Genomic DNA, 22,332 nt, shown 5'->3' with positions numbered 1-22,332 from the left:
TCTTCAGATGTATACTGAAGGCAACGCTTCAGTGCCAGTTTATATTTTGTATATATTATATATATATAATTCAGAGCACAGCCTGAATCTATGACCTTTTGAATCAGTCAAGAATATTCCCCACATTTAAACCGTATTAGAATATATCATGGCATAACTGGAGTATGCTGGAAATGGAAGGAAATTCCATAAATAGCATTTTGTATCTGTGAGTGCAGTTACTAAAATAAAATTGATCTATCTTTTGTTTAAAAAGTTATGTGGAGCTAGCTGAAATACTTTTTTTATGTCCAGGTCCAATTAATCCTGATCTCCAATTCCACTTCATTTGAAACCCACTTATTTTCTCAATTCTCTTTTCTTGATATTCAATGCAGAACAAAAACATAAATGGTCACCAGACTTCTATTAAAATTTGGTATTTCCTCAATTACAGAGAAGCTGAAACAATCATCTTAGAATCTATCATCAGAAAATGTATTGCCTTCTGCATCTGGTTAGGTATTGCTAAGATTTATTTCTATGATTTTTCTCTGATCTTTAAAAAAAATGTTCTAAAGTTGTAAGAAAAACTTAAGAAAAAATACTTATTTATATATTTTTACTTCAAAATTAAGGACATACCTGATTCTGCCGGTGACTGTGTCCTTGCAAGTTTGAATGGCTTCAAAGGTAATGTTGATTTCTGATTGACCATGGCATGTTTCTGAGACTGTGCATTATCAGGACTTACCACAGTGTCCAAAGTAATCGAATATTCATGTTGCAGGTAAATCCTACAAATAAATTTCAGATTAAATTATATTAGGTTTAGCTATTCTAGAATCATTTACAATCATAATTGCACATGCTGATGTTATCTCTACATTTGGAAGACCATCTACAGAATAGCTGGACACCTTCCTTCATTCATTCCACAATCATGAACTAATGATTCTGTTACTTATCACTTTAACTCTGTACCCTATTCCAATGCTGATAGCTTTGCTCCACACTATTCCAATCTAGCTCAATGTAAACTCAAAAGCATTTTCCCAGCACATTTTCACCCTTCTGAATGGAATAATTTGAACAGTTTCAGATAATAATTTTCCTGCTCCTGTATAAAACTCCCTTAAACCTATCGTCTGTTCTAATTGCTCATTATTACCTATATTTGCCTTCCATCGTGAAAGCTTTTGTCATTTAAACTCTTTGACATTCTGCCCTACTTTCGACTTTGTTTTTTTTCTTGCCCCTTGCACACCCCCACAAAGCCATGCCCCAAACTCTCCCATCCCTTTCTCTTATCACTATTTTTTTTATTTCTGACGAATGCTTATAGACTTGACATTTTAATGCTTTTTCTGATTCTGCCTGTATATTTGCATTTTCTGTTTTTATTTCCAATTTCCAGAATCCATAGAATTTGCTTTTGAATACCATGTTGAAGTACTAAAGGGTAATTTAGTGAAGCATATCAAATATTCTTCTTTATAAAATTCCAACATACAATATTCTCCTTGTGCATTTTGACACCTACCCTGTCATACACTTTTAGGATCTTATATTTCAGTAAAACCATCTCTCATTCTAAATTCTAAAATATATATATTTCCAATATCTTTAGCTACTTATGATATGATAACCATCTCAATCTGGTAATTAACAGTGGATATTTTAGCGAATGCCATTCTTGAATATGAGGACAAAAATTGTGAACAGCATTAAGGTGATATCTTACAGTTATCCTGCATGAATGTAACGGTACTTTACTATTTCTAATCTAAAACCCTCTTGCAATAAAGGCCAATATGCCATTTCTCTTCCTAGCCACTTGGTTAGCTTTTTGTGATTCATGCACGAGAACATCTAGGTCATTCTGTACGTATCTCATCTTCAATTTTCACCATTAAGATAATAATCTACCTTTAGAATCCCCTTACCAAAGTAAAAGGAACATTAATCTCAATTTACCTGGTTTTGACCCAGCCACTTAACTTATTTGTGTCCTGTGCAAAGTCCAAAAATCCTTACCAAAATATTCTCTCCCACCTGTTTCTGTATAATCAACAGACCAGGATACCTTGTGGATATCATTATTCAGTTACCTTTGGTCTTCGTTAATAAGACCAGTTATTTTGTTTTAATAAATCAAGTGGGCAAGAAAAAGAATAGTGCTAGATATATAAAAGCTTGTTCATGTGGAATGTGGACAATTAAATGGATGATGTTTGCAGCCTTATGAAATGGCTAAAATCAACTAGGCACATTAGCAAAATGTGCTGGGATGAATGGGATACGGCTTAGGGAATCAAAAGCATGCCAAAGTCAATAATAATTGAGTGAATAGTAACTAACTTGCAAACGTACCATTATAGTCAAGCACCCAAAATCAGTAATCAAGTTATTCAAAGTTAGGAGGTCTGTAAAGTTGCATGAAGGAAGGACTAACAATGCGACACTTGCAAAGTAAGTTAAAACAAGGAAGACCAAACTGCGTTGATCTAAATTGAGGTATCAATGTTGTTTTATCTGTCTATTGACTTTCCTGGAAGTTCCTGTAAAGTCTCTACAGGAAATGTTTACATCCAAACCAATCTCATCAAATGTTCTTGTAGAGGGTAGCCTTGAACATACATTATGATGATTCAAATAAATGGACAATTCATCAAAAGAATATAACACTCCTTGTATGATACAATGTAGAATTTGTTTGATTTATTTGCTACAGCCATTTACCAAATATTGACGCCATACCTTTGAACTTGTTCCTTTGAAGTGTCAATATTTGGCAAATTGATATGAGACATATCTGATTGTAGTTCATTTATTTCTTCACTCTCCGAGTCATCAATCTGATGGAGGTTAAATGAAAAGACTTCAAATACAAAGATTGCAGAAGCTAAGCAAGTATTTTAACTATCCTCTTCATTAGTATTTTATTGCGATATTACGTTAAACGTTAATACGATATGTATTTCCTAAATACATTAAGGAAAGTGACAAATGTTTTTTGGTTCGAAGATTAAAATTTCAGATTCTACACAGCCATATTACACTTCATATATCAAGGTATAGTATTGCTTATTACAGTAATTGCATTAAGGAACTAATAATTTCCCCTTTCTAGTTAGAATTCTAATAACAATTCCAACTGAAGTTTGCACAATGCAATAACATATCAATTATTTTCAAGTTGCAATCTAAATTAAGAAAGATATTCGTTACCTGTGCAGTATTCTCTGGTTGTTCATATGGATCTTCCGATGGCTTCTCTTTTCTGAATGTATCAATTTGTCCCAACATGTTATTTGTGTCTATTTTTAATCTGGCACTGTTGTTATTAGGTGAGTAATGCAAAATAAACTTTTGTGGAATTATTCTTATGATTGGAACATATTGTCAGTCGATATCAGCAAAGTGTGTTCATGTAATCAGATAATCGACTCTCATAAAATTATTGGGTATAAGTTTTGTATCAAATGGAAAACATTTTGAAATCCATTAGTTTAAGGTTGATGCTCCATTGAGGTTTTCCTACAGATACTGAAAGTGTTTTAGTGGTTACTCAATAAGAAACATATAGCTTCCAAGGTGTTTAATTTCAATATCTGGAACAGAAATCACCACAAATTGAACATTCTTTACTGCTCTCTCTTGTGATACAAGGTTTATTGAGTACAAATAGCACAGATGTAAATGAAGTTTAATGTAAATTTATGAAGCCATAATTTCCAACAATGATTTTCATTTAAAAAAAATCTAATCCCTAAACATAACAGATATGAACCATATTTTAATAGAGTTGGGGTTGGATAATAATAATCTTTCATAATTTTGCATTCATTACTCAAATGCAACAAATCACTTCTACTCGATGGAGCATCATTTTGAGTACAGAGTTTAAATTAATTATTTTTATAAACTGAGGTATTGAATACAGGGTTTAGAACACTTGCAATTCATTATAATCAAGCAATTGTGGAAGAGCCTCTCCACTGCAAGGAGTACATGAAAATATACACCATTTTATCTTGTCTTTCCACAGCTGGACGATGTGGCATAACTGCTAGGCGGAGGTAAGAATATTCTGAAAACCTTAAATTCTGCTGTGGTGGCCATTAGCCTCAAAATGTTAATGAATCAGAAGCTTGACTATGTCTGTACTACACAATGTGATGCAAAAAGGTTGTGGGTTCCCAGATAACTTTGAAGCTGTTACTTCCCCTGCCAACTTTTAATTCAATTCTGTCATGCTTTATGTAGCCCAGAATCTACATTTTTTTTGTAATAGCAAAATGCAAAATCTAAAAATGACACAAATTTTCTCAATTGCACCTATGACAGAATACTGCAACAGAATCAATGAGATTCTACCTTTCTTGAAAAATGCCAAAGCTACAGTGCTCTCCATAATGTGTGGGACAAAGGTCCATCATTTATTTATTTGCCGCTGTACTCCACAATTTGAGATTTGTAATAGAAAAAATCACATGTGGTTAAAGTGCACATGGTCAGATTTTATTAAAGGCCATTTCTACCCATTTTGGTTTCACCATGTAGAAATTACAGCTGTGTTTATACATTATCCCCCCATTTCAGGGCACCATAATGTTTGGGACACAGGCATTTGTAATTGCTCAGGTGTGTTTAATTGCCACCTTAATGCAGGTATAAAGAAGTCTGTCCCACTTTCACAACTTAATTCACGACCTCTGCCGAGTTTGCCCTTGAATCATACTCGGAGCATGGTTGTCACGAGGTCGTAGGAGGTCATAGGTAGGTCGTGATGCTAGTCGTAGGTACTCGTGGCATCAAGTAGGTCGGGGCGTTTTTCTAGCCTGATGAAAAATGTCCACGAGTAAAAAAAGGTCGTGAATTAGGTCGGGAAAATGGGACAGGCCCTTAAGAGAGCTCTCAGCTCCAGTCTTTCCATCACCTTTGGAAACGTGTATTGCTGTTTAACAACATAAGGTCCAAAATTGTGCCAATTAAAGTCAAAGAAGCCATTATGAGACTGAGAAACAAAATAAAACTGTTAGAGACATCAGCCAAACCTTCAGCTTACCAAAATCAACTGTTCAGAACATCAGTAAGAAAGAGAGCACTAGTGAGCTTACTAATCGCAAAAGGACTGGCAGGCCATGGAAGACCTCCACAGCTGATGACAGAAGAATACTCTCTATAATAAAGTAAAAACCCCAAACACCTGTCCGACAGATCAGAAACACTCTTCAGGAGTCAGGTGTGAATTTGTTAATGACCACTGTTCACAGAAGACTCATGAACAGAAATACAGAGGCTACACTGCAAGATGCAAACCATTGGTTTGCTGCAAAAATAGGATGGCCGTGTTACAGTTTGCCAAAAAGTACTTAGAAGAGCAAGCAAAATTCTGGAAAAAGATCTTGTGGACAGATGAGATGAAGATTAACATATCAGAGAGATGGCAAGAGCAAAGTATGTAGGAGAGAAGGAACTGCCCAAGAACTAAAGCATACCACCTCAACTGTGAAACACAGTGGTGGGATGTTATGACCTGGCATGTATGGCTGCTGAAGGTACTTATCTTCATTGATGATACAAGTGCTGATGGTAGTAGCATAATGAATTCTGAAGTGTATAGACATATCCTATCGGCTCAAGTTCAAACAAATGCCTCAAAACTCATTGGCCGGCGGTTCATTCTACAGCAAGACAATGATCCCAAACATACTGCTAAATCGACAAAGGAGTTTTTCAAAGCTAAAAAATGGTCAATTCTTGAGTCTCCGAGTCAATCACCCGATCTGAACCCAATTGAGCATGCCTTTTATATGCTGAAGAGAAAACTGAAGAGTACTAGCCCCCAAAACAAGCATAAGCTAAAGATGACTGCAATACAGGCCTGGCAGAACATCACCAGAGAAGTCACCCAGCAACTGGTGATGTTCATGAATCACAGACTTCAAGCAGTCATTGCATGCAAACGATATACAACAAAATACTAAACAAGACTCCTTTCATTTACATGACATTGCTGTGTCCAAAACATGGATATATGCTTAAAAGCACAGGGTGATCTTATTTTTCTGATGCAAAGATACCAAACTTTACACAAGGGACCAGTAGCTATGGTAAATAGAATGAGAAATTGTAGGTATCTCATATATAATCATTTAGCCAGAACTTAATTGCAGCAGTAAACCCCCTTGCTTATCACTCCAATTTAGTCTGCACTCAAGCCAACACCAACAACATAGATAATTGTTTTCCCGATATAAATAACACTACCCACAAAAATGCTAAAATAATCTTTGGCAGTGAGCTAAATTATGATTTATGGCTTTGCCAGCTGTCAAAGCTTGTAATAGACAATAGACAATAGGTGCAGGACGAGGCCATTCAGCTCCTCGAGCCAGCATCGCCATTCACTGTGATCATGGCTGATCATCCACAATCAGTTCCTTCTCCCCATATCCCTTGACTCCGCTATCTTTAAGAGCTCTATTTAACTCTCTCTTGAAAACATCCAGAGAATCTGCCTCCACTGCCTTTCACAGATTCACAACTCTCTGTGTGAAAACGTTTTTCCTCATCGCCATTCTAAATGGTCTCCCCTTATTCTTAAACTGTGGCCCCTGATTCTGGACTCCCCCAACATCGGGAACATGTTTCCTGCCTCCAGCATGTCCAATCCCTTAATAATCTTATCTATCTATATTACTAAAAGTCTGTTCTTGACCGGTTTTGGCTTTCTGTGCTGCGATATCCGAGAGTACGCCGCCACCTACGGCCGGCATTTTTGCCCACCTCGCTCAGAGCCCCCCTCCGCCGCATGTGTGCTGAGGATTTTTCCCGTCGATGAAAATTGACAGAGATATTAATGTTTTTACAAAATTCCCCATTCACTCTGCTGCCCCTGCTGGAGAGAGGGGGAGGGACTATAAAACCAGGAAGTGGTGTGCCTCAATCAGTCTCTGCAAGTGGTGTGCCTCAATCAGTCTCTGCAAGCGGTGTGCCTCAATCAGTCTCTGCAAGTGGCGTGCCTCAATCAGAGCTCTGAATGACACTGACAAATGTCTACAGCACTATGAGTACCCTTAATTTGGTTTGAAAATGAAAATATGGTTAGAGGTAAAAAAAAGCACTGCCTGCAAATGGTTGTTTGGGTTTGGGTTGAAGTAAAAAGGCACTCACTCTCTCCCCCCCCCCCCCCTCTCCTCCCTCCCTCACCTCTCCTCCGCTCCTCCCCCCCCCCCCCCCTCTCCCCCCCCCCCCTCCCCCCCCTCCCCCCCCTCTCCTCCCCCCCCCCCTCCCTCCCTCTCCTCTCCTCCCCTCTCCTCTCTCTCCCCCTCTCCTCTCCTCTCCTCTCCTCTCCTCTCCTCTCCTCCTCTCCTCTCCCCCCTCTCCTCCCCCCCTCCCCTCTACCCTCCTCTCCTCTTGCGGGCGGGGGGGGGGGGGGTAGTTAGTGTGGGTGACGCTGCATGCCGCCTCCTCCCCCCCCCCCCCCCCCCCACAACCGCACGTTGGGGGAACAGACCCAACGGGTCTGCACTTGGTCTAGTGTTTCAATAAAATATTCTCTCATCCTTCTAAATTCCAGTGTTTACAAACCCAGTCGCTCCATTCTTTAAACATATGACAGTCCTGCCATCCCGGGAATTAACCTCGTGAACCTACACTGCATTCAATAGTAAGAATGTCCTTCCTCAAATTTGGAGACCAAGACTGCACACAATACTCCAGGTGTGGTCTCACCAGGGCCCTGTACACTGCAGAAGGACCTCTTTGCTCTGATATTCAACTCCTCTGTTATGAAGGCCAATAATTGTCCTTGATAATTTGAAACATTAACAATCATTTGAAAAACTATTTAACTTTGAAAGGTTAATATACTTATAATCTGCAACAAGCAATTAAAACATATAAGTAATTCAATTAAATCAAGAAAACACATTATCCGATACTTGCATTACCCCTCACAGCAATTCTCTACTATAATGTCAGGTTTCCACTTTTGTGACAGATTTAATAGTGTCTAAATTCAATAGGCAGATGTTAGAGTTTGATGGGGGAATTGCTGGAGATTTGTGTTCCAATGCAGAATTCTTTATGAACTGTGGTGAACCATTGTTGGAAAGATATATCAGTTTCATGAGGATTTTGCAGGAAAATCCATGTCAATGTACCTTTGGTAGCTCACAACCATTTGGATTTTCGTAATCACAATAATACTAAATTTTGAAATCATATTCTTGACTGAAAAAAGCAGCCCAAATATATTGAAATATCTACCAGATCAAATTTGATTAGGGACAGTGCAGCTAATAGCTTGGAGAATTAATTTGAAGTTTGGGAACAATGCTTAACTTCTAGATTTGATTATTCCATGATTAATAGTACTTCAATAAAATCATGATGCAATCTTATTAAAAAAAATCTTGTGTTAAGAATGAAATAAATAGTAAAGATAGCAGTGTACAAACAAATTATTATGTGAAGAAATTATTGCTCTATAATTATTGTTCTGATCCCAAATATACCCCACATGGACTACTGACGGCATTATATGCACTACAGCACCTAAACCAATTAAAGATGGCACTAAAAAAGTATTGTAGTGGATACATTTCTAAAGCCCATTCGTGGAGCGATCCAAAAGACGGTGGCTCTGTTAAATAGACAAAAAATATAATTATTTTTCTTAAAATTAGATATATTTTCTAATGAAGGATTTTCAGTCTAATTCCACTACACTAGTCAGTTTTTTTTTAAATTTACCTAGCAGTTCTGCAAGTAACTCTGTCTTTTGTTTCATTTGTTCAGTGCAGTCCAATACTCTACATCGAATTTCTTCCAACTCTACTTTTTTCTTTAAAAATTCCTTAGCTTGTGGAAATTCAGAATACTGAGATTGATGTTGCTGTAAAATATCTCTATATTGCTTTATATAATCCTGGTACAATTGCCTGTAAAAATATTATTTGAGGGTTAGATATCTCTTAAGCAATGAAACCTCAAAGCATGTGCCAAACAATAGTTATAATAATTCAATAAAATATTCTGAAAATAGACATAAAATCAATTTCTTACTGTATGTCTCAAAAACAAACTTTCCACTAGCCCATTCTCAAACAATAGATAAATCAATATTTGTCTTCTTTTAAATTGTTACAGGGTATAGACATCAGTAGAAAGACTATCATTTATTCCCCATCCCCAAAGGTATTCGAGAAAGTGGTGTTTCATGGATCAATGTAGTCCGTCTGGTGAAAATACAAATACAATGTTTCAAGTGGTGAGTTCCTGAATTAAAATTCAGTGATGCAAAGGAACGTGTGCGGACATGGCGCCGACGGACGAGAGGCCGAAGCAAAGAAGTCGAAGCCAAAGAACCGAATGGAAACAAGGCCGAAAGGCCAATAAACCGACAGATTAGGAAGACGAAGCGCCTACTAACCGAAAGGACGGGATGCCTAAATGCAAACTAACCGAAAGGGCGGGACGCCTAAAAGCGAACGAATCCAAAAACTGCGTAGCATAAAAGCAAACTTACCGAATGGCAACTCTGTCGAAACACAACCTAACCGAAAGGCGGCGTCGCCTACAGGCCAACGAACCGACTGCCGCTCAACAGAAGCATCCAATAACGGACATAACGTTGCCGGGGGGCGAGACTTGTCAATGATTGGTCCAGACCCCCGCGTCCATCATATCACTGTGAAGGCATGAACATTGTCCCACACCTCCGCTCCACCCGACCCGCAGCCCGCGGAGGGTGGCCGTGGGGAGAGTGGGGGCTGTACACCTTCGGCCGCTTTCAACTTGGTGCTTGGGTTTAGATTGCCCAGTTACCTACGGCTTGTGTGGGAAAATGAACCCCACGCTCCCGTCTCCCCCTTCTCTCTCCCCTCTTCTCTCTCTCCCCATCTCTCTCTCTCTCTCTCCCCTCTCTCCCCTCCCTCTCTCCCTCTCTCCCCCCTTCTCTCTCCCCCTTCCCTCCCTCTCCTTCTCTCTCTCTCCTCCTCTCTTTCTCCCCGCGGGAGCTTCCTTCAGTCACTGACCGTGATGCTCCGCCATCTCTCCCCACCCCCACCTCCACACCTCTCTCCCTCCCCCCCCCCCCCCCCCCCCCCCCCCCCCCCCCCCCCCCTCTCTCTCCCCCGTCTTTAACCGCGGGAGCTTCCTTCAGTCACTGACCGTGATGCTCCGCCATCGGACCCCAACCTCCCCCCCCCCCCCCCCCCCCCCCCCCCCCCCCCCCCCCCCCCCCCCCCCCCCCCCCCCCCGACCCCGGAATTTTACACCCAGGTGAATTTGATTCACCCTGGCCGCGGGGACAGACGTTTTATTTATTTCCGTCTCGGTGCTTGTGGAACGGGTGGAATGGGTGACGTTTTGTGCCGAGACCATTCTTCAGAGTGCGTCTGAAAGGTCTCGACCCGAAACGCCACCCATTCCTTCTCTCCAGAGATGCTGCCCAGTGAGGTTGCTGTCACTCAGCGACCCAGCTGGCGAGACTACTATCACAGAGTGACCCAGCCGATGAGACTGCTGTCACACAGTGTTCCAGTCAGTGAGACTGCTGCCCCCACACAGTGACCCAGCTGGTGAGGCTGCTGTCACACAGTGACCCAGCCGGAGAGGCTGCTGTCACTCAGTGAGCCAGCCCGTGAGACTGCTGTCACACAGTGACCCAGCCGGTGAGACTGCCTCCGCACAGTGGCAGAGCCGGTGAGACCGCTGACACACAGTGACCAAGCCGGTGAGGCTGCTGTCACACAGTGGCCCGGCCATTGAGGCTGCTGTCACACAGTGACCCAGCCTGTGGGACAATGTTCATGCCTTCACTGTGATGTGATGGACGCGGGGGTCTGGACCAATCGCGGCCATGTCCCGCCCCCTGGCAACGTCATGTCCGTTATTGAACCTTTCTGTTGAGCGGCAGTCGGTCCTTTGGCCTGTAGGTGATGCCACATTTCGGGTAGGTGGCGTTTCGACAGCGGCCATTCGGTAAGTTTGCTTTTAGGCGACACAGCTTTTCGGTTCGTTGGCTTTTAGGCGTCCCGCCCTTTCGGTTGGTTTGCATTTAGGCGTCCGATTCTTTCGGTTAGTAGGCGTTTCGTCTTCGGACTCTTTCAGCTTGTTGGCGTTTCGGCCTCGTTTCCACTCGGTTCTTGGGTTTTGACTTCTTTGCTTCAGCTTCTTGTCTGTCGGTGCCACGTCCGGGTACCGTGAAAGAATGATGATGAGTATCCGAGAGCAGTTGGTGACTCAGATGGCACTGTTTCAGAAAAACATATACACATAAACATTCCCAATCATATTAGAACATTCCTACACTTTTTTATAGAAACACATACAGACATGGTCACTTTTGATGAATGAGCTTCCAGAAAGACCGGTTATGATTAATTATCCCACTCCCATTAGCTCCATTCTCTTTCTTGGCCAATTTCATAGACTGATCTCGAATATATGATAGCTGAAATTCTGTTCAACCTGAAATTCTGTTGAACATAAAGAGCAATATCCTATTAAACCATACTTTCATTTTGCAATGTCATTGATCTTCTACCTTTATCTCTTACTCCATCCATCTTATCTGCCTCTGGACAAGAATATATTTTTCTCATTAATCACATCGTTCTCCAGGAACTCCAAAACAAAGAGTTGATATATTAGCCTTTACCAATTTCCTGTCACAAATTATCATTACTCATTACCTATGGGTTCTCCCTAATCACTCATCATGTTACATTTACAATCCTTGTCCATGTCCTTAAGATTTCTCAATATCCTCAACTTTATCATCAATTTTCCAAAATCTTACTTCTCCTGTATACTGATTGCTCTTTAGTCTTTCTTGATGCTTTGCTCTCCCAAAATTATTTTCTAAATTAATTTACAGGTTTGCAGATGACACTGCCATAAGTGGGGATCTTGAACAATGTCGACACTGGGTACAGGAAGGAGATAGAGAGCTGCATAGCATGGTGTCGAAGCACCAAGCTCTCCTACAATTTCTCCAAAACAAAACCGCTGGCCCTTAACTGTAGGAAGTGGAATGGAGTACAGGGCCCAATCTGTATTAACAGCGCTGAAGTGGAGATGGTGAACAATTCCAAGTTCTTAGGTGTAAATATTACCAACAATTTGACCTGGTCGAATCTCATCAACAATACAAAGAAGAAAACACACCAATGCCTCTACTTCCTCAGAAGAATATGGAAATTTAGCAGGTCCCTTAAGACACATATCAATTTCTACATTTTCACCATAGAATGTATCCTAAAGGAATGCATCACAGTTTGGTATGGCGATTGCTCTGCCCAAGACTGTAAGAAACTGCAGAGAGTTGTGGACACCATTTATACTTCACACTACCTCAGGAGAGCAGCCAACATAATCAAGGACAGCTCATATCTTGGTCATTCTCTCTTTTCCCCTCCCGTCAGGCAGAAGATATGAAAGATTGAAAGCATATACCACCAGATTCATGAACAGCTTCTTCCCCACTGATATCAGACACTTGAACAAACCTCTTAAGTATGTATTCCCGGTCTTCCATTATACCTCGTTGCAACCCTTGCAGTCTTCTATCTGAACTTGCTTTGTGGCTATAACACGATATTCTGCACTCAGTTTATTCTTTCTTTTGCACGACGTACTCATGCATGGTTATGATTTGACTGGATAGCATGCAAAGCAAGGTTTTTCACTCTATCTTGGTACATGTGACAAAGATAAATCAATACCGATATCCCTTGTGACAGAGCATTCAGCTCTCTTGATGCTATTTACACTTTTCTACTTCTTTATGTCCTTAAAAACTCTGCAAATAAAGCTTTCCAAATATTGCCCTCCATGGCTGAATGAACTGTTCTATTATCTATTGTCACTGGTAATCTCCCAAATATATTTATTTACTCAAAGTGAACCAAGGGTTGTTAGCTACAGAGATGTATAAAAATGTTCACATATGTATAGGATCATTGTGGGAAAAATATCTGGAAAAAAACTATAGTATTCTGGATCTGTGTCTGGATCATGATATTCTTACCAAACCTAACACAAAAGAGTACCAGGGTAAATTAGATATTAATGTATAACATTGAAGTAGGGAGGGTGCAGAAATAATTCACATGAAGGTTGCCTGGACTGGAGAACTTGAATTGTAAGAAGAAGTTGGATAGGATTAGGATGTGACTGTTTTCCCTCTGGCAAAGGAAGCTGAGGGGGTAACCTAATGGAGGGGCATAGATAGGATAGATATTGACAGACACTTTTTCCAAGTGTAGGAGACCCTAACACTAGAAGACAGAGATTTAAGGTGAGGGAGGAAATATTTAAAGGGGATTTGTAGGACAAATTTTCAGACAGAAGGTGGTGGGGTATATGGAATAAGCTGCCAGAGGAGGTGGTAGGAGGCAGGTACAATTATATGATTTATACGTTATTTGTACAGGTACACGGATAGAAATGATCTGGACGGATGCGGAACAAATGCAGGATTAGTGTAAATGGACCTCTTGGTTCGCATGGATAAGTTGGGCCAAGGGACTTGTTTCCGTGCTGTTTAATTCTATGAATTTATATTGCTTACTTATCTCTCACAGTACAGGCATGCTGTTCTACAAGCTGCTTTTCAAAATTCTCTTCATGCTGTGTTAGAAGTAAACATGTTGGCTTCCACCTAATCCACAAGAAGAGATATTAGGAAAACATTTCAACATATTACAATATATTAATCTTTAGTTCCAACTGCCCAAGACATTGACTAGTCCACACCAGGAGACCCTTTGTCAAGGAAGATATACTTATAATGGAGGCAGATCAGAGTACATTCAGATTGGGGTCACATTGAAGTTCAAATGGATAACAGGTCTTCTTATGTAGTCACTAAGGATCAAGGATTAATTTAGCTCCCGGGTGTCAGGAGTCTCTGCACTGTTGCTAATTATATGAAACCATTCTGCTTCCTGGTGGTTTGGGAATCAGCAGAATTTCTATGACCCATTGTCTGAGAAGAGTAATCTTTTCCGAATCCTTGAGAAATTTAACATTGATTTTCATATACCATTGCCACCATGAGTTTGAAAATGACTGAAAATGGAGATTATGCCAAAACTTGTGGGTTAAAGTTGAGCAGCATTCCTTAATTATAGTCTTGGTCAAACAAGCATAATGTAGAACTTTCAGAAGATGTATGCCATTAGTAGCCACATTCTCCTGCTGCTGCCTCAACCTTCTGTAACAGAAACATCAATAACTCTCAATAAAATGGCTGAGCGCAATATTCCTTCATTATTACTGTCGGGGGTGATGCAGTTGAATGGCCAGGAGTAAAAAGGAGTTTTATTAAAAAATGTAAATAATTAACAATGTTAAAGATGAAGAGTGTGAAATATTCATGGGATAAACATAGAAAGAGAAGAAGTAATCAGGGGTTTTGCTTGCCGTTAAGACCAATATGTTTGTGGAGTCAACTGGGAGTTTAGTGAGGCTTTTGATAAATTCCATATAATGAGCCTAATCAAAAAGTAAAAGCCTTAGGGATTCAAGGATGAATGTTAAATATGGTTTAAAAATGGCTAGATGGCAGAATGCAAATGGTAAATATTGCAAATGGTAGCGAACATAGAAAATAGGTGGAGTAGACCTTCGAGCATGCACCGCCATTCAATATGATCATGGCTGATCATCCAACTCAGTATCCTGTACCTGCCTTCTCTCCATACCCCCTGATCTCTTTAGCCACAAGGGCCACATCTAACCCTCTTAAATATAGCCAATGAACTGGCCTCAACTACCTTCTGTGGCAGAGAATTCCAGATTCACCACTGTCTGTGTGAAAAAAATAATTCTCATCTCGGTCCTAAAAGATGTCCCCCTCATCCTTAAACTGTGACCCCTTGTTCTGGACTTCCCCAACATCAGGAACAATCTTCCTGCATCTAGCCTGCCCAACCCCTTAATAATTTTGTAAGTTTCTATAAGATCCCCCCTCTATCATCTAAATTCTAGCGAGTACAAGCCGAGTCTATCCAATCTTTCTTCATATGAAAGTCCTGTCATCCCAGGATTCAGTCAGGTGAACCTTCTCTGTACTCCCTCTATGGCAAGAATGTCTTTCCTCAGATTAGGAGACAAAACTGTACACAATACTCCAGGTGTGGTCTCACCAAGGCCCTGTACAACTGCAGTAGAACCTCCCTGCTCCTATACTCAAATCCTTTTGCTATGAATGCTAACATATCATTCGCTTTTTTCACTGCCTGCTGCACCTGCATGCCTACTTTCAATGACTGGTGTACCATGACACCCAGGTCTCGTTGCATCTCCCCTTTTCCTAATAGGCCAGCATTCAAATAATAGTCTACTTTCCTGTTCTTGCCACCAAAGTGGATAACCTCACATTTATCCACATTATACTGCATCTGCCATGCATTTTCCCACTCACCCAACCTATCCAAGTCACCTTGCAGCCTCCTAGCATCCTCCTCACAGCTAACACTGCCCCCCAGCTTTTTGTCATCCGCAAACTTGGAGATTCAATTCCCTCGTCCAAATCATTAATATATATTGTAAATAGCTGGGGTCCCAGCACTGAGCCTTGCGGTACCCCACTAGTCACTGCCTGCCATTCTGAAAAGGACCCGTTTACTCCTACTCTTTGCTTCCTGTCTGCCAGCCAGTTCTCTATCCACATCAATACTGAACCCCCAATACCGTGTGCTTTACATTTGCATACTAATCTCTTATGTGGGACCTTGTCGAAAGTCTTCTGAAAGTCCAGATATAACACACCCACTGGTTCTCCCTTATCCACTCTACTAGTTACATACTCAAATAATTCTATAAGATTCATCAGACATGATTTAGCTTTCATAAATCCATGCTAACTTTGTCCAATGATTTCACCACTTTCCAAATGTGCTGCTATCCCATCTTCAATAACTGACTAGCATTTTCCCCACTACCGATGTTAGACTAACTGGCCTGTAATTCCCCGTTTTCTCTCTCCCTCCTTTTTAAAAAGTGGGGTTACATTAGCTACCCTCCAATCCTCAGGAACTACTCCGGAATCTAAAGAGTTTTGAAAAATTATCACTAATGCATCCACTATTTCTAGGGCTACTTCCTTAAGTACTCTGGGATGCAGCCTATCTGGCCCTGGGGATTCATCGCTTTTCTGGCTAATTTGTATGCTTCATCTGTTGTTTTGATACTATCCCTGATTTCCCTTGTTATCCACAGATGCACTACCTTCCCTGATTTATTCTTTTGCCAAACTGGGATGAACAATTGTTGTAGTTCATCCATGCAGTCTTTAAATGCCTTCCATTGCATATCCACCGTCAACCCTTTAAGAATCAATTGCCAGTCTATCTTGGCCAATTTACGTCTCATACCCTCAAAGTTACCTTTCTTTAAGTTCAGAACCCTTGTTTCTGAATTAACTATGTCACTCTCCATCCTAATGAAGAACTCAACCATATTATTGTCACTCTTGCCCAAGGGGCCACGCACAACAAGACTGCTAACTAATCCTTCATCATTACTCAATACCCAGTCTAGAATAGCCTGCTCTCTCGTTGGTTTCTCTACATGTTGGTTTAGAAAACTATCCCGCATACATTCCAAGAAATCCTCTTCCTCAGCACCCCTGCCAATTTGATTCACCCAATCAATATGTAGATTGAAGTCACCCATTATAACTGTTTTACCTTTGTTGCACGCATTTCCTGTTTGATGCCATCCCCAACTCCACTACTACTGTTAGGTGGCCTGTACACAACTCCCACTAGCGTTTTCTGCCCCTTAGTGTTTCGCAGCTCTACCCATATCGATTCCACATCCTCCAAGCTAATGTCCTTCCTTTCTATTGCGTTAATCTCCTCTCTAACCAGCAACACTACCCCACCTCCTTTTCCTTTCTGTCTATCCCTCTTGAATATTGAATATCCCTGGATGCTCAGCTCATCCCTGGATTTTTACAACACTCTTACCCCTTATACAATAATGTTGAAAAGTGTCCCTTTTTGATTTTTGCCCTGGATTTGTCTGACTGCCATTTTTACTGCCTGCATGCCACTTTGCAGTAAAGAGGCTTTGCGCCTTGAATACTGTTACCAGTATGGTTAGTATTTTGTTCCTTGCTTTTTGGCATATAACTAATAATCTTATACATACACACTGAGACCGTAAGGAAAATATTTGCTGGTAATATAAAATTTGGCTTGGTGGTTGACTGGCAGAAGAAAAGCTTTAGACAGCAGGAAGATGTAGATGTCCAGAGACTTGAGACAAAAGTGTGTGGTACTTGCACAGCACAAAATGCTGTGGTATTGTGGCATACCATGTGGTACTTGCAGAGCACAAAATACAATAAACGTGCCACAACATATTCCTACAATTAACATTATTTGAATAGATCATCAGCTACTTGAAGGTTGATTACTGACTGGTATTGGATGGTTCTAAACTTCTTTATACAATCATAGTTTCTGAACTAAAGAGATAATTAAGGGCCAGCCACCATCATAGGTCTGGAGTCACATAGGTCTGAATACTTACAAAATGCAATCTTGATCACTATTCCTTCCCCAATGGAAATTAGTGATCAATATTGCATTTTGTAAGTATCAATCAATTTCATGGCTACAGTTGCAGAGTGCAGCTTTATTCTTACTATTTCCAGATTTCATTTAATTGGATTTTCAGAATGATGAACATTTTTTTAATTTTAGATTGTACATGAATCATTCTTCATTCATTCTAGCCCTATGATGTTAGGGAAACCTCTGAAACCTCGATTTGAGGATTTGAGTTGAAAATTGTCCTATTAACCCTCCAATCTATTCGTAGTGCATCACACAATTAATGTTTATTATTCTATAAGTATTTCATTGTATTTGAAGCTTGATTTAAAAAAAAATTCTTACACTTTAAAGTTCTCTATGGCATGTGTACTTATCTTCTGCATTCGATTAATTTCATCATCAAGCTGGCGACTTTTCGCAAGCAGATTATCAATATGTTCCCTCTTTTTTATTATGTTTGCAGAATGTACTAGAAAACACACAAGGCAAGATAGAATTGAAAAATCTATTAATTTTTATGTTTATTAATTTGGTCTGAAGTTCAACGAAGCCTGTTTTATCTTATAATGCTACCATCAAAACAATTCAGTTTGCACAGAATAATTCTACGGTTAACAACTGCAAAATTCATAATTATATTTTGATGCCAATCTTCGGATGCAATTTGCCTACAACGGTTGCACTGGTCACTTCATGATAGTGATAGTATTGTAGTTGTTGAGTAATTGCTGAATAATTTCAACTTCAGAACAATCTTACTTTTCCCTTTTTTATTGTTATCAACATTTCATAATATCCAGCATTTATTGTTTTTGATTAATTACATGAATCATTATTTCCAAATTACCAAAGTTAATTCTATAATATTGAAAATAATTTATGTCCAATATCTTGTTCGATGAAGATGCTCAGACGATGGAAAAAAGCATGGATCTATATTTTCCAACTTTAGCATTTGCTTATAAATTAATGCCAAACAGTAGAATATAACTGCAGATTTCATTCAGAACTGTATTTCCCACACAAGGTCATTCCACACCAAGTACATGGAGAACTGTAAACATGATTCTAACAAGGGCACTTTGTTCAGCAAGAGATTGCATTCCAGCTGATTTAAAGTACTTCTACATCACATCAACAAGATTAGAAAGCTGATCGACATGCTTTTGTTGAGCAAAGATTTTTGCTTAGATCCCCAAATAATAAACCATCCTTGCATTCTAGTGTATTTTCATTGATAATTAATACTTACTCTGAATCTGTTCCTTAACTCCTTTTTGCCGCTGTGAACCTTGATCCACCTGAAATACTAGCCAAATTTACATAAGCATGAATAGCTTTGAAAACTGAAAACTAAAATATTAAATGTTAATGACATACTTTAAATTGTATTCTTTATTTTATTAGTTGTGATTCAATTAGTCTTAGAATGTAATGAGTTTGTGTGCTACTCCACTACAAAACTCACGCCTAAACATTTCTGTGATGGTATACTGCAGTGTCAGAGACTGCCTTTTGGTTAAGACTTTAAAGAAATCTACTTACATGGATAAATATAAAAAGATCATGTGACCATAATTTGAAGACAGCTGAAAATTAATCACCGACATCTTTACAAATATTTATCCATCGACCCACATCACTAAAATAATGTTATTTATTATCATTTTGCCATCTTAGAGCAATTTGCGATGTTCAAATTAGGTGCCATTTTTTTCTACATCAGAACAGTAATTACATTTCAAAGTTCCCCCGAGGGTGCCTTAAAAGTGCATGTAAGGCACAAATTGAACATTCTTACCTAGTTTCAGTAAAATCTTATCCAGAGTCGTTAGCTTATTTGTATTATCCATCTCTCCTGAAAGTCATGAAAAAAACAAATTAACAACTTGAAAATATTAAATATTCCAAAAGAAATAATATTACTTTAAAGAAACAGAAAATACTGGAAATGCTCAGAAGTTAAAACAGAATTAATATTTCAAATTGATAATCCTGGGGCAGAACTAATGAACTGTAAATTCATCAGAAACATATTAAATAAAATATTTTGTTGAATATGTCATGAGCTGCAAGCAATCTAAAAACAAAATATTGCAGATTCTGGAAAGCAAAAATATAAATAAAAAATGCTAGAAGTATTCGGCAGGTAGACAAAAATGCTGGAGAAACTCAGCGGGCGAGGCAGCATCTAAGGATGCTGCCTCACCCGCTGAGTTTCTCCAGCATTTTTGTCTACCTTCGATTTTCCAGTATCTGCAGTTCCTTCTTAAACAAAGGTAGAAATGAAATAAGTTTCAATTCGCAGACAAAGGTGAAGGTGCCAAAGAGAAAAAAATAGGGTGGATCCAATTTTAATGCGTGATAATAGTGCTAGAGAGTATAAAAGTGTGCCTGGAGGAGCCAAATCTGAAATGTGATTCAAGGCTAAACATTGGAAAGATGAGATAAATGGAAAGGCTGAATTTCTGCTACTGTTGAATTCAGCGCTAAGCTAAAGGCTGTAATTATCAAAATCAGAAGGTGTGTTCCTTGAGCTTATTTTAGATTTTAATGGACCACGATGCAAAGATGGGGGTTAGAGTACAAGTGATGAAGAATTAAACTGGTGTAGCGGCACCTGATGGCACACGCAGATATCGAACCTGGCGTTCGGAAGCCGTGTTCACGTGACTCTGTAGGGGCTGCTGTTTTTCGCGCGGTTTCGCTGTTGTGGTCAGACGTGTTTGCAGAGACGTATGCCAATGTGCTATTGGGAGGTTTCACGCCAGTCGGGTCACGACCCATGACCCGTACTGTTGCTACGTTACACCAAGTGGAGTACACGCGAGAACTGCAGGTAAGCACTTACCATTGTTTCCAGCTTAGCAGGCCCGTTAAAACCCGCCGAAATTGTCCATTTTTACGCTGTAAATAATTATGGAAATCGAGATAAACGTGTGAGATTTAGCCTACTTCAGAATTCCAAAAGTGAGGAGAAATTACGGTAGATAGAAGCGAGAGCTGAAGAGACAACAACAGCCAGAGTGATTGGCTAACATTGGCCGTTTGCTCACTGCATTTCATCAACTAAGGCATTATTTGTGTTTTTTCTTGATTCCTTTGGCATCTAAAAAGATTCAGAAGTGATAAATCTGGCTGTAAATTTTTTAAATCGCCCATGGTTCTCAAGTGAGTTTTTACATACAAAATGAAAACGCATCTGAAGAAAAATTTACAGCCAGATTTATAACTTCTGAGACTTTTTAGATACCAAAGGAATCAATAAAAAACACAAATAATGCCTTACTGTTGATGAAATGCAGTGAGCAAACGCGATAATTCCCAATATTTTCAATTATGATATCTGCACAGCCATTGTTCACCAACCACTTTAGCTGCTGTTGTCCCTTCAGCTCTCGCTTCTCTTCACCTTCATTTTGCTTCACTTTTGGAATACTAAAGTTGGGTACATGTCTCTCGTTTACCCCGACTTCCACAATTTTTTTCAGTGCAAAAATTCAACATTTTGGCGGGTTTTTAACAGGTAGGAAAGTACGTGTTTCTTGCATTAATAACATATACCGGAAGTTACGGATGTCCTCCAGATGGATTCAAGCCCTATTACCCAGTGACCTTACTTGCAACCCCCGTATTGTGTTAATAAATCAGTTCAGAAAACTTGGTTGTCGTCTTTGCATCCGCCTAACTGGCAGGCAACCAGCTCAGTGTCACCCTTGTTCATGATTTCTCCAATATAGAGATCACATCATGAACATCAAATAATGTATAGTAAATCAAGTAAATTGCCAGAAGGATTTTTTAAATCTATGGATGATAGAAAAAAATGGAAGTAAAGGACAAGATGTGCATCTGCTGTGATTGCATGGGGAGGTGTGAAGAGAGGGAGAGGTGTTGGTGGGAGATGGAAGAGATTGGTACAGCACAGAAGGCACAGACCTCCTCTGATTAAATTGGGTGGGGAGGGATTACATTAAATGGACTGGAATTACTGGGGACGTCCACAAATGTGGACACATCTGGTGGAAGATGGGGATAAGGACATCCCCACCTTTGTTCTGGGTGGGGGTGATTTTTTTTGTGAGAATAGAAAGCGAAGAAAATGGCACAGATTTCATCGAGATTCCGATTCATTATGACGCAAGAGAGAGCACGGATAAGTGATTTCCTCTCCAATATAGTTCGCCGCATTTTTGGACAAGAACTATGAATCCTAATCCAGAAAGGTGGAGATAACTCAGGGACAGGCGGTGTGCATTGGTTCAGGGAAAGGTCCCGTCTGGTGTAAGAATCTATACATTGAGAACCTGGAGGATACAGCAGGGGTGAGAAATGGCGCTCGGACCGTCGTCGTTGCTCCGACCGACGTGTTTGGAACCGGCGCGGGCGCGTGCGCGAGCACGAGCACGATCTCGCAACCAAAGATCTTTGAACGCAACCGTTGGTCGGCGGCAGCCGCGGGGCGCCGCGCGCAGGAATTCAAAACCAAAGATCCCGCCGCGCGCCGACCACGTGCTTGAGCCTCCATCGGCTGGCGGGCGACGGTGTAACTCAGCGGGACAGGTGGCATCATCAAAGATTATAGAGGAGCTTTGGGCTCTGGAGAGAATGAATCAGCGGCGTTTGGGGTCGAGATCCTTCTTCAGACTGATGTCAGGGGAGAGGGAGACGAGAGATATGGAAGGGTACGGTGTGAAAACGACAGGTCGAACAGACGAAATTCTCTCCAGCGATGCTGCCCGTCCCGCTGAGTTACTCCAGC

At 40.2% G+C, this 22,332-nt stretch overlaps 1 protein-coding gene across 1 annotated transcript in view; it reads right to left on the bottom strand.

Moving 5' to 3' along the window:
* Positions 1-22,129, bottom strand: part of LOC129700121 (protein SIX6OS1-like) — a 53,183-nt gene extending 31,054 nt beyond the window's left edge. Inside the window, exons 1-11 of the mRNA XM_055640323.1 lie at positions 21,878-22,129; positions 19,372-19,428; positions 18,823-18,879; positions 17,913-18,039; positions 13,571-13,660; positions 12,507-12,584; positions 8,746-8,933; positions 8,593-8,635; positions 3,211-3,316; positions 2,740-2,837; positions 625-776 (exon numbers count right to left, since the gene is read on the bottom strand). Coding sequence (XP_055496298.1) covers positions 625-776; positions 2,740-2,837; positions 3,211-3,316; positions 8,593-8,635; positions 8,746-8,933; positions 12,507-12,584; positions 13,571-13,660; positions 17,913-18,039; positions 18,823-18,879; positions 19,372-19,423 — 991 coding nt within the window. The 5' untranslated portion in view covers positions 19,424-19,428; positions 21,878-22,129. The remainder of the gene's footprint in view (positions 1-624; positions 777-2,739; positions 2,838-3,210; positions 3,317-8,592; positions 8,636-8,745; positions 8,934-12,506; positions 12,585-13,570; positions 13,661-17,912; positions 18,040-18,822; positions 18,880-19,371; positions 19,429-21,877) is intronic.
* Positions 22,130-22,332: the final 203 nt, after the last annotated feature.

Source organism: Leucoraja erinacea, chromosome 9, assembly GCF_028641065.1.
Source record: "Leucoraja erinacea ecotype New England chromosome 9, Leri_hhj_1, whole genome shotgun sequence".
NCBI lineage: Eukaryota > Metazoa > Chordata > Chondrichthyes > Rajiformes > Rajidae > Leucoraja > Leucoraja erinaceus.
The sequence above is the reverse complement of the archived record's forward strand: the minus strand, read 5'-3'. Positions and strand labels throughout refer to the sequence as shown.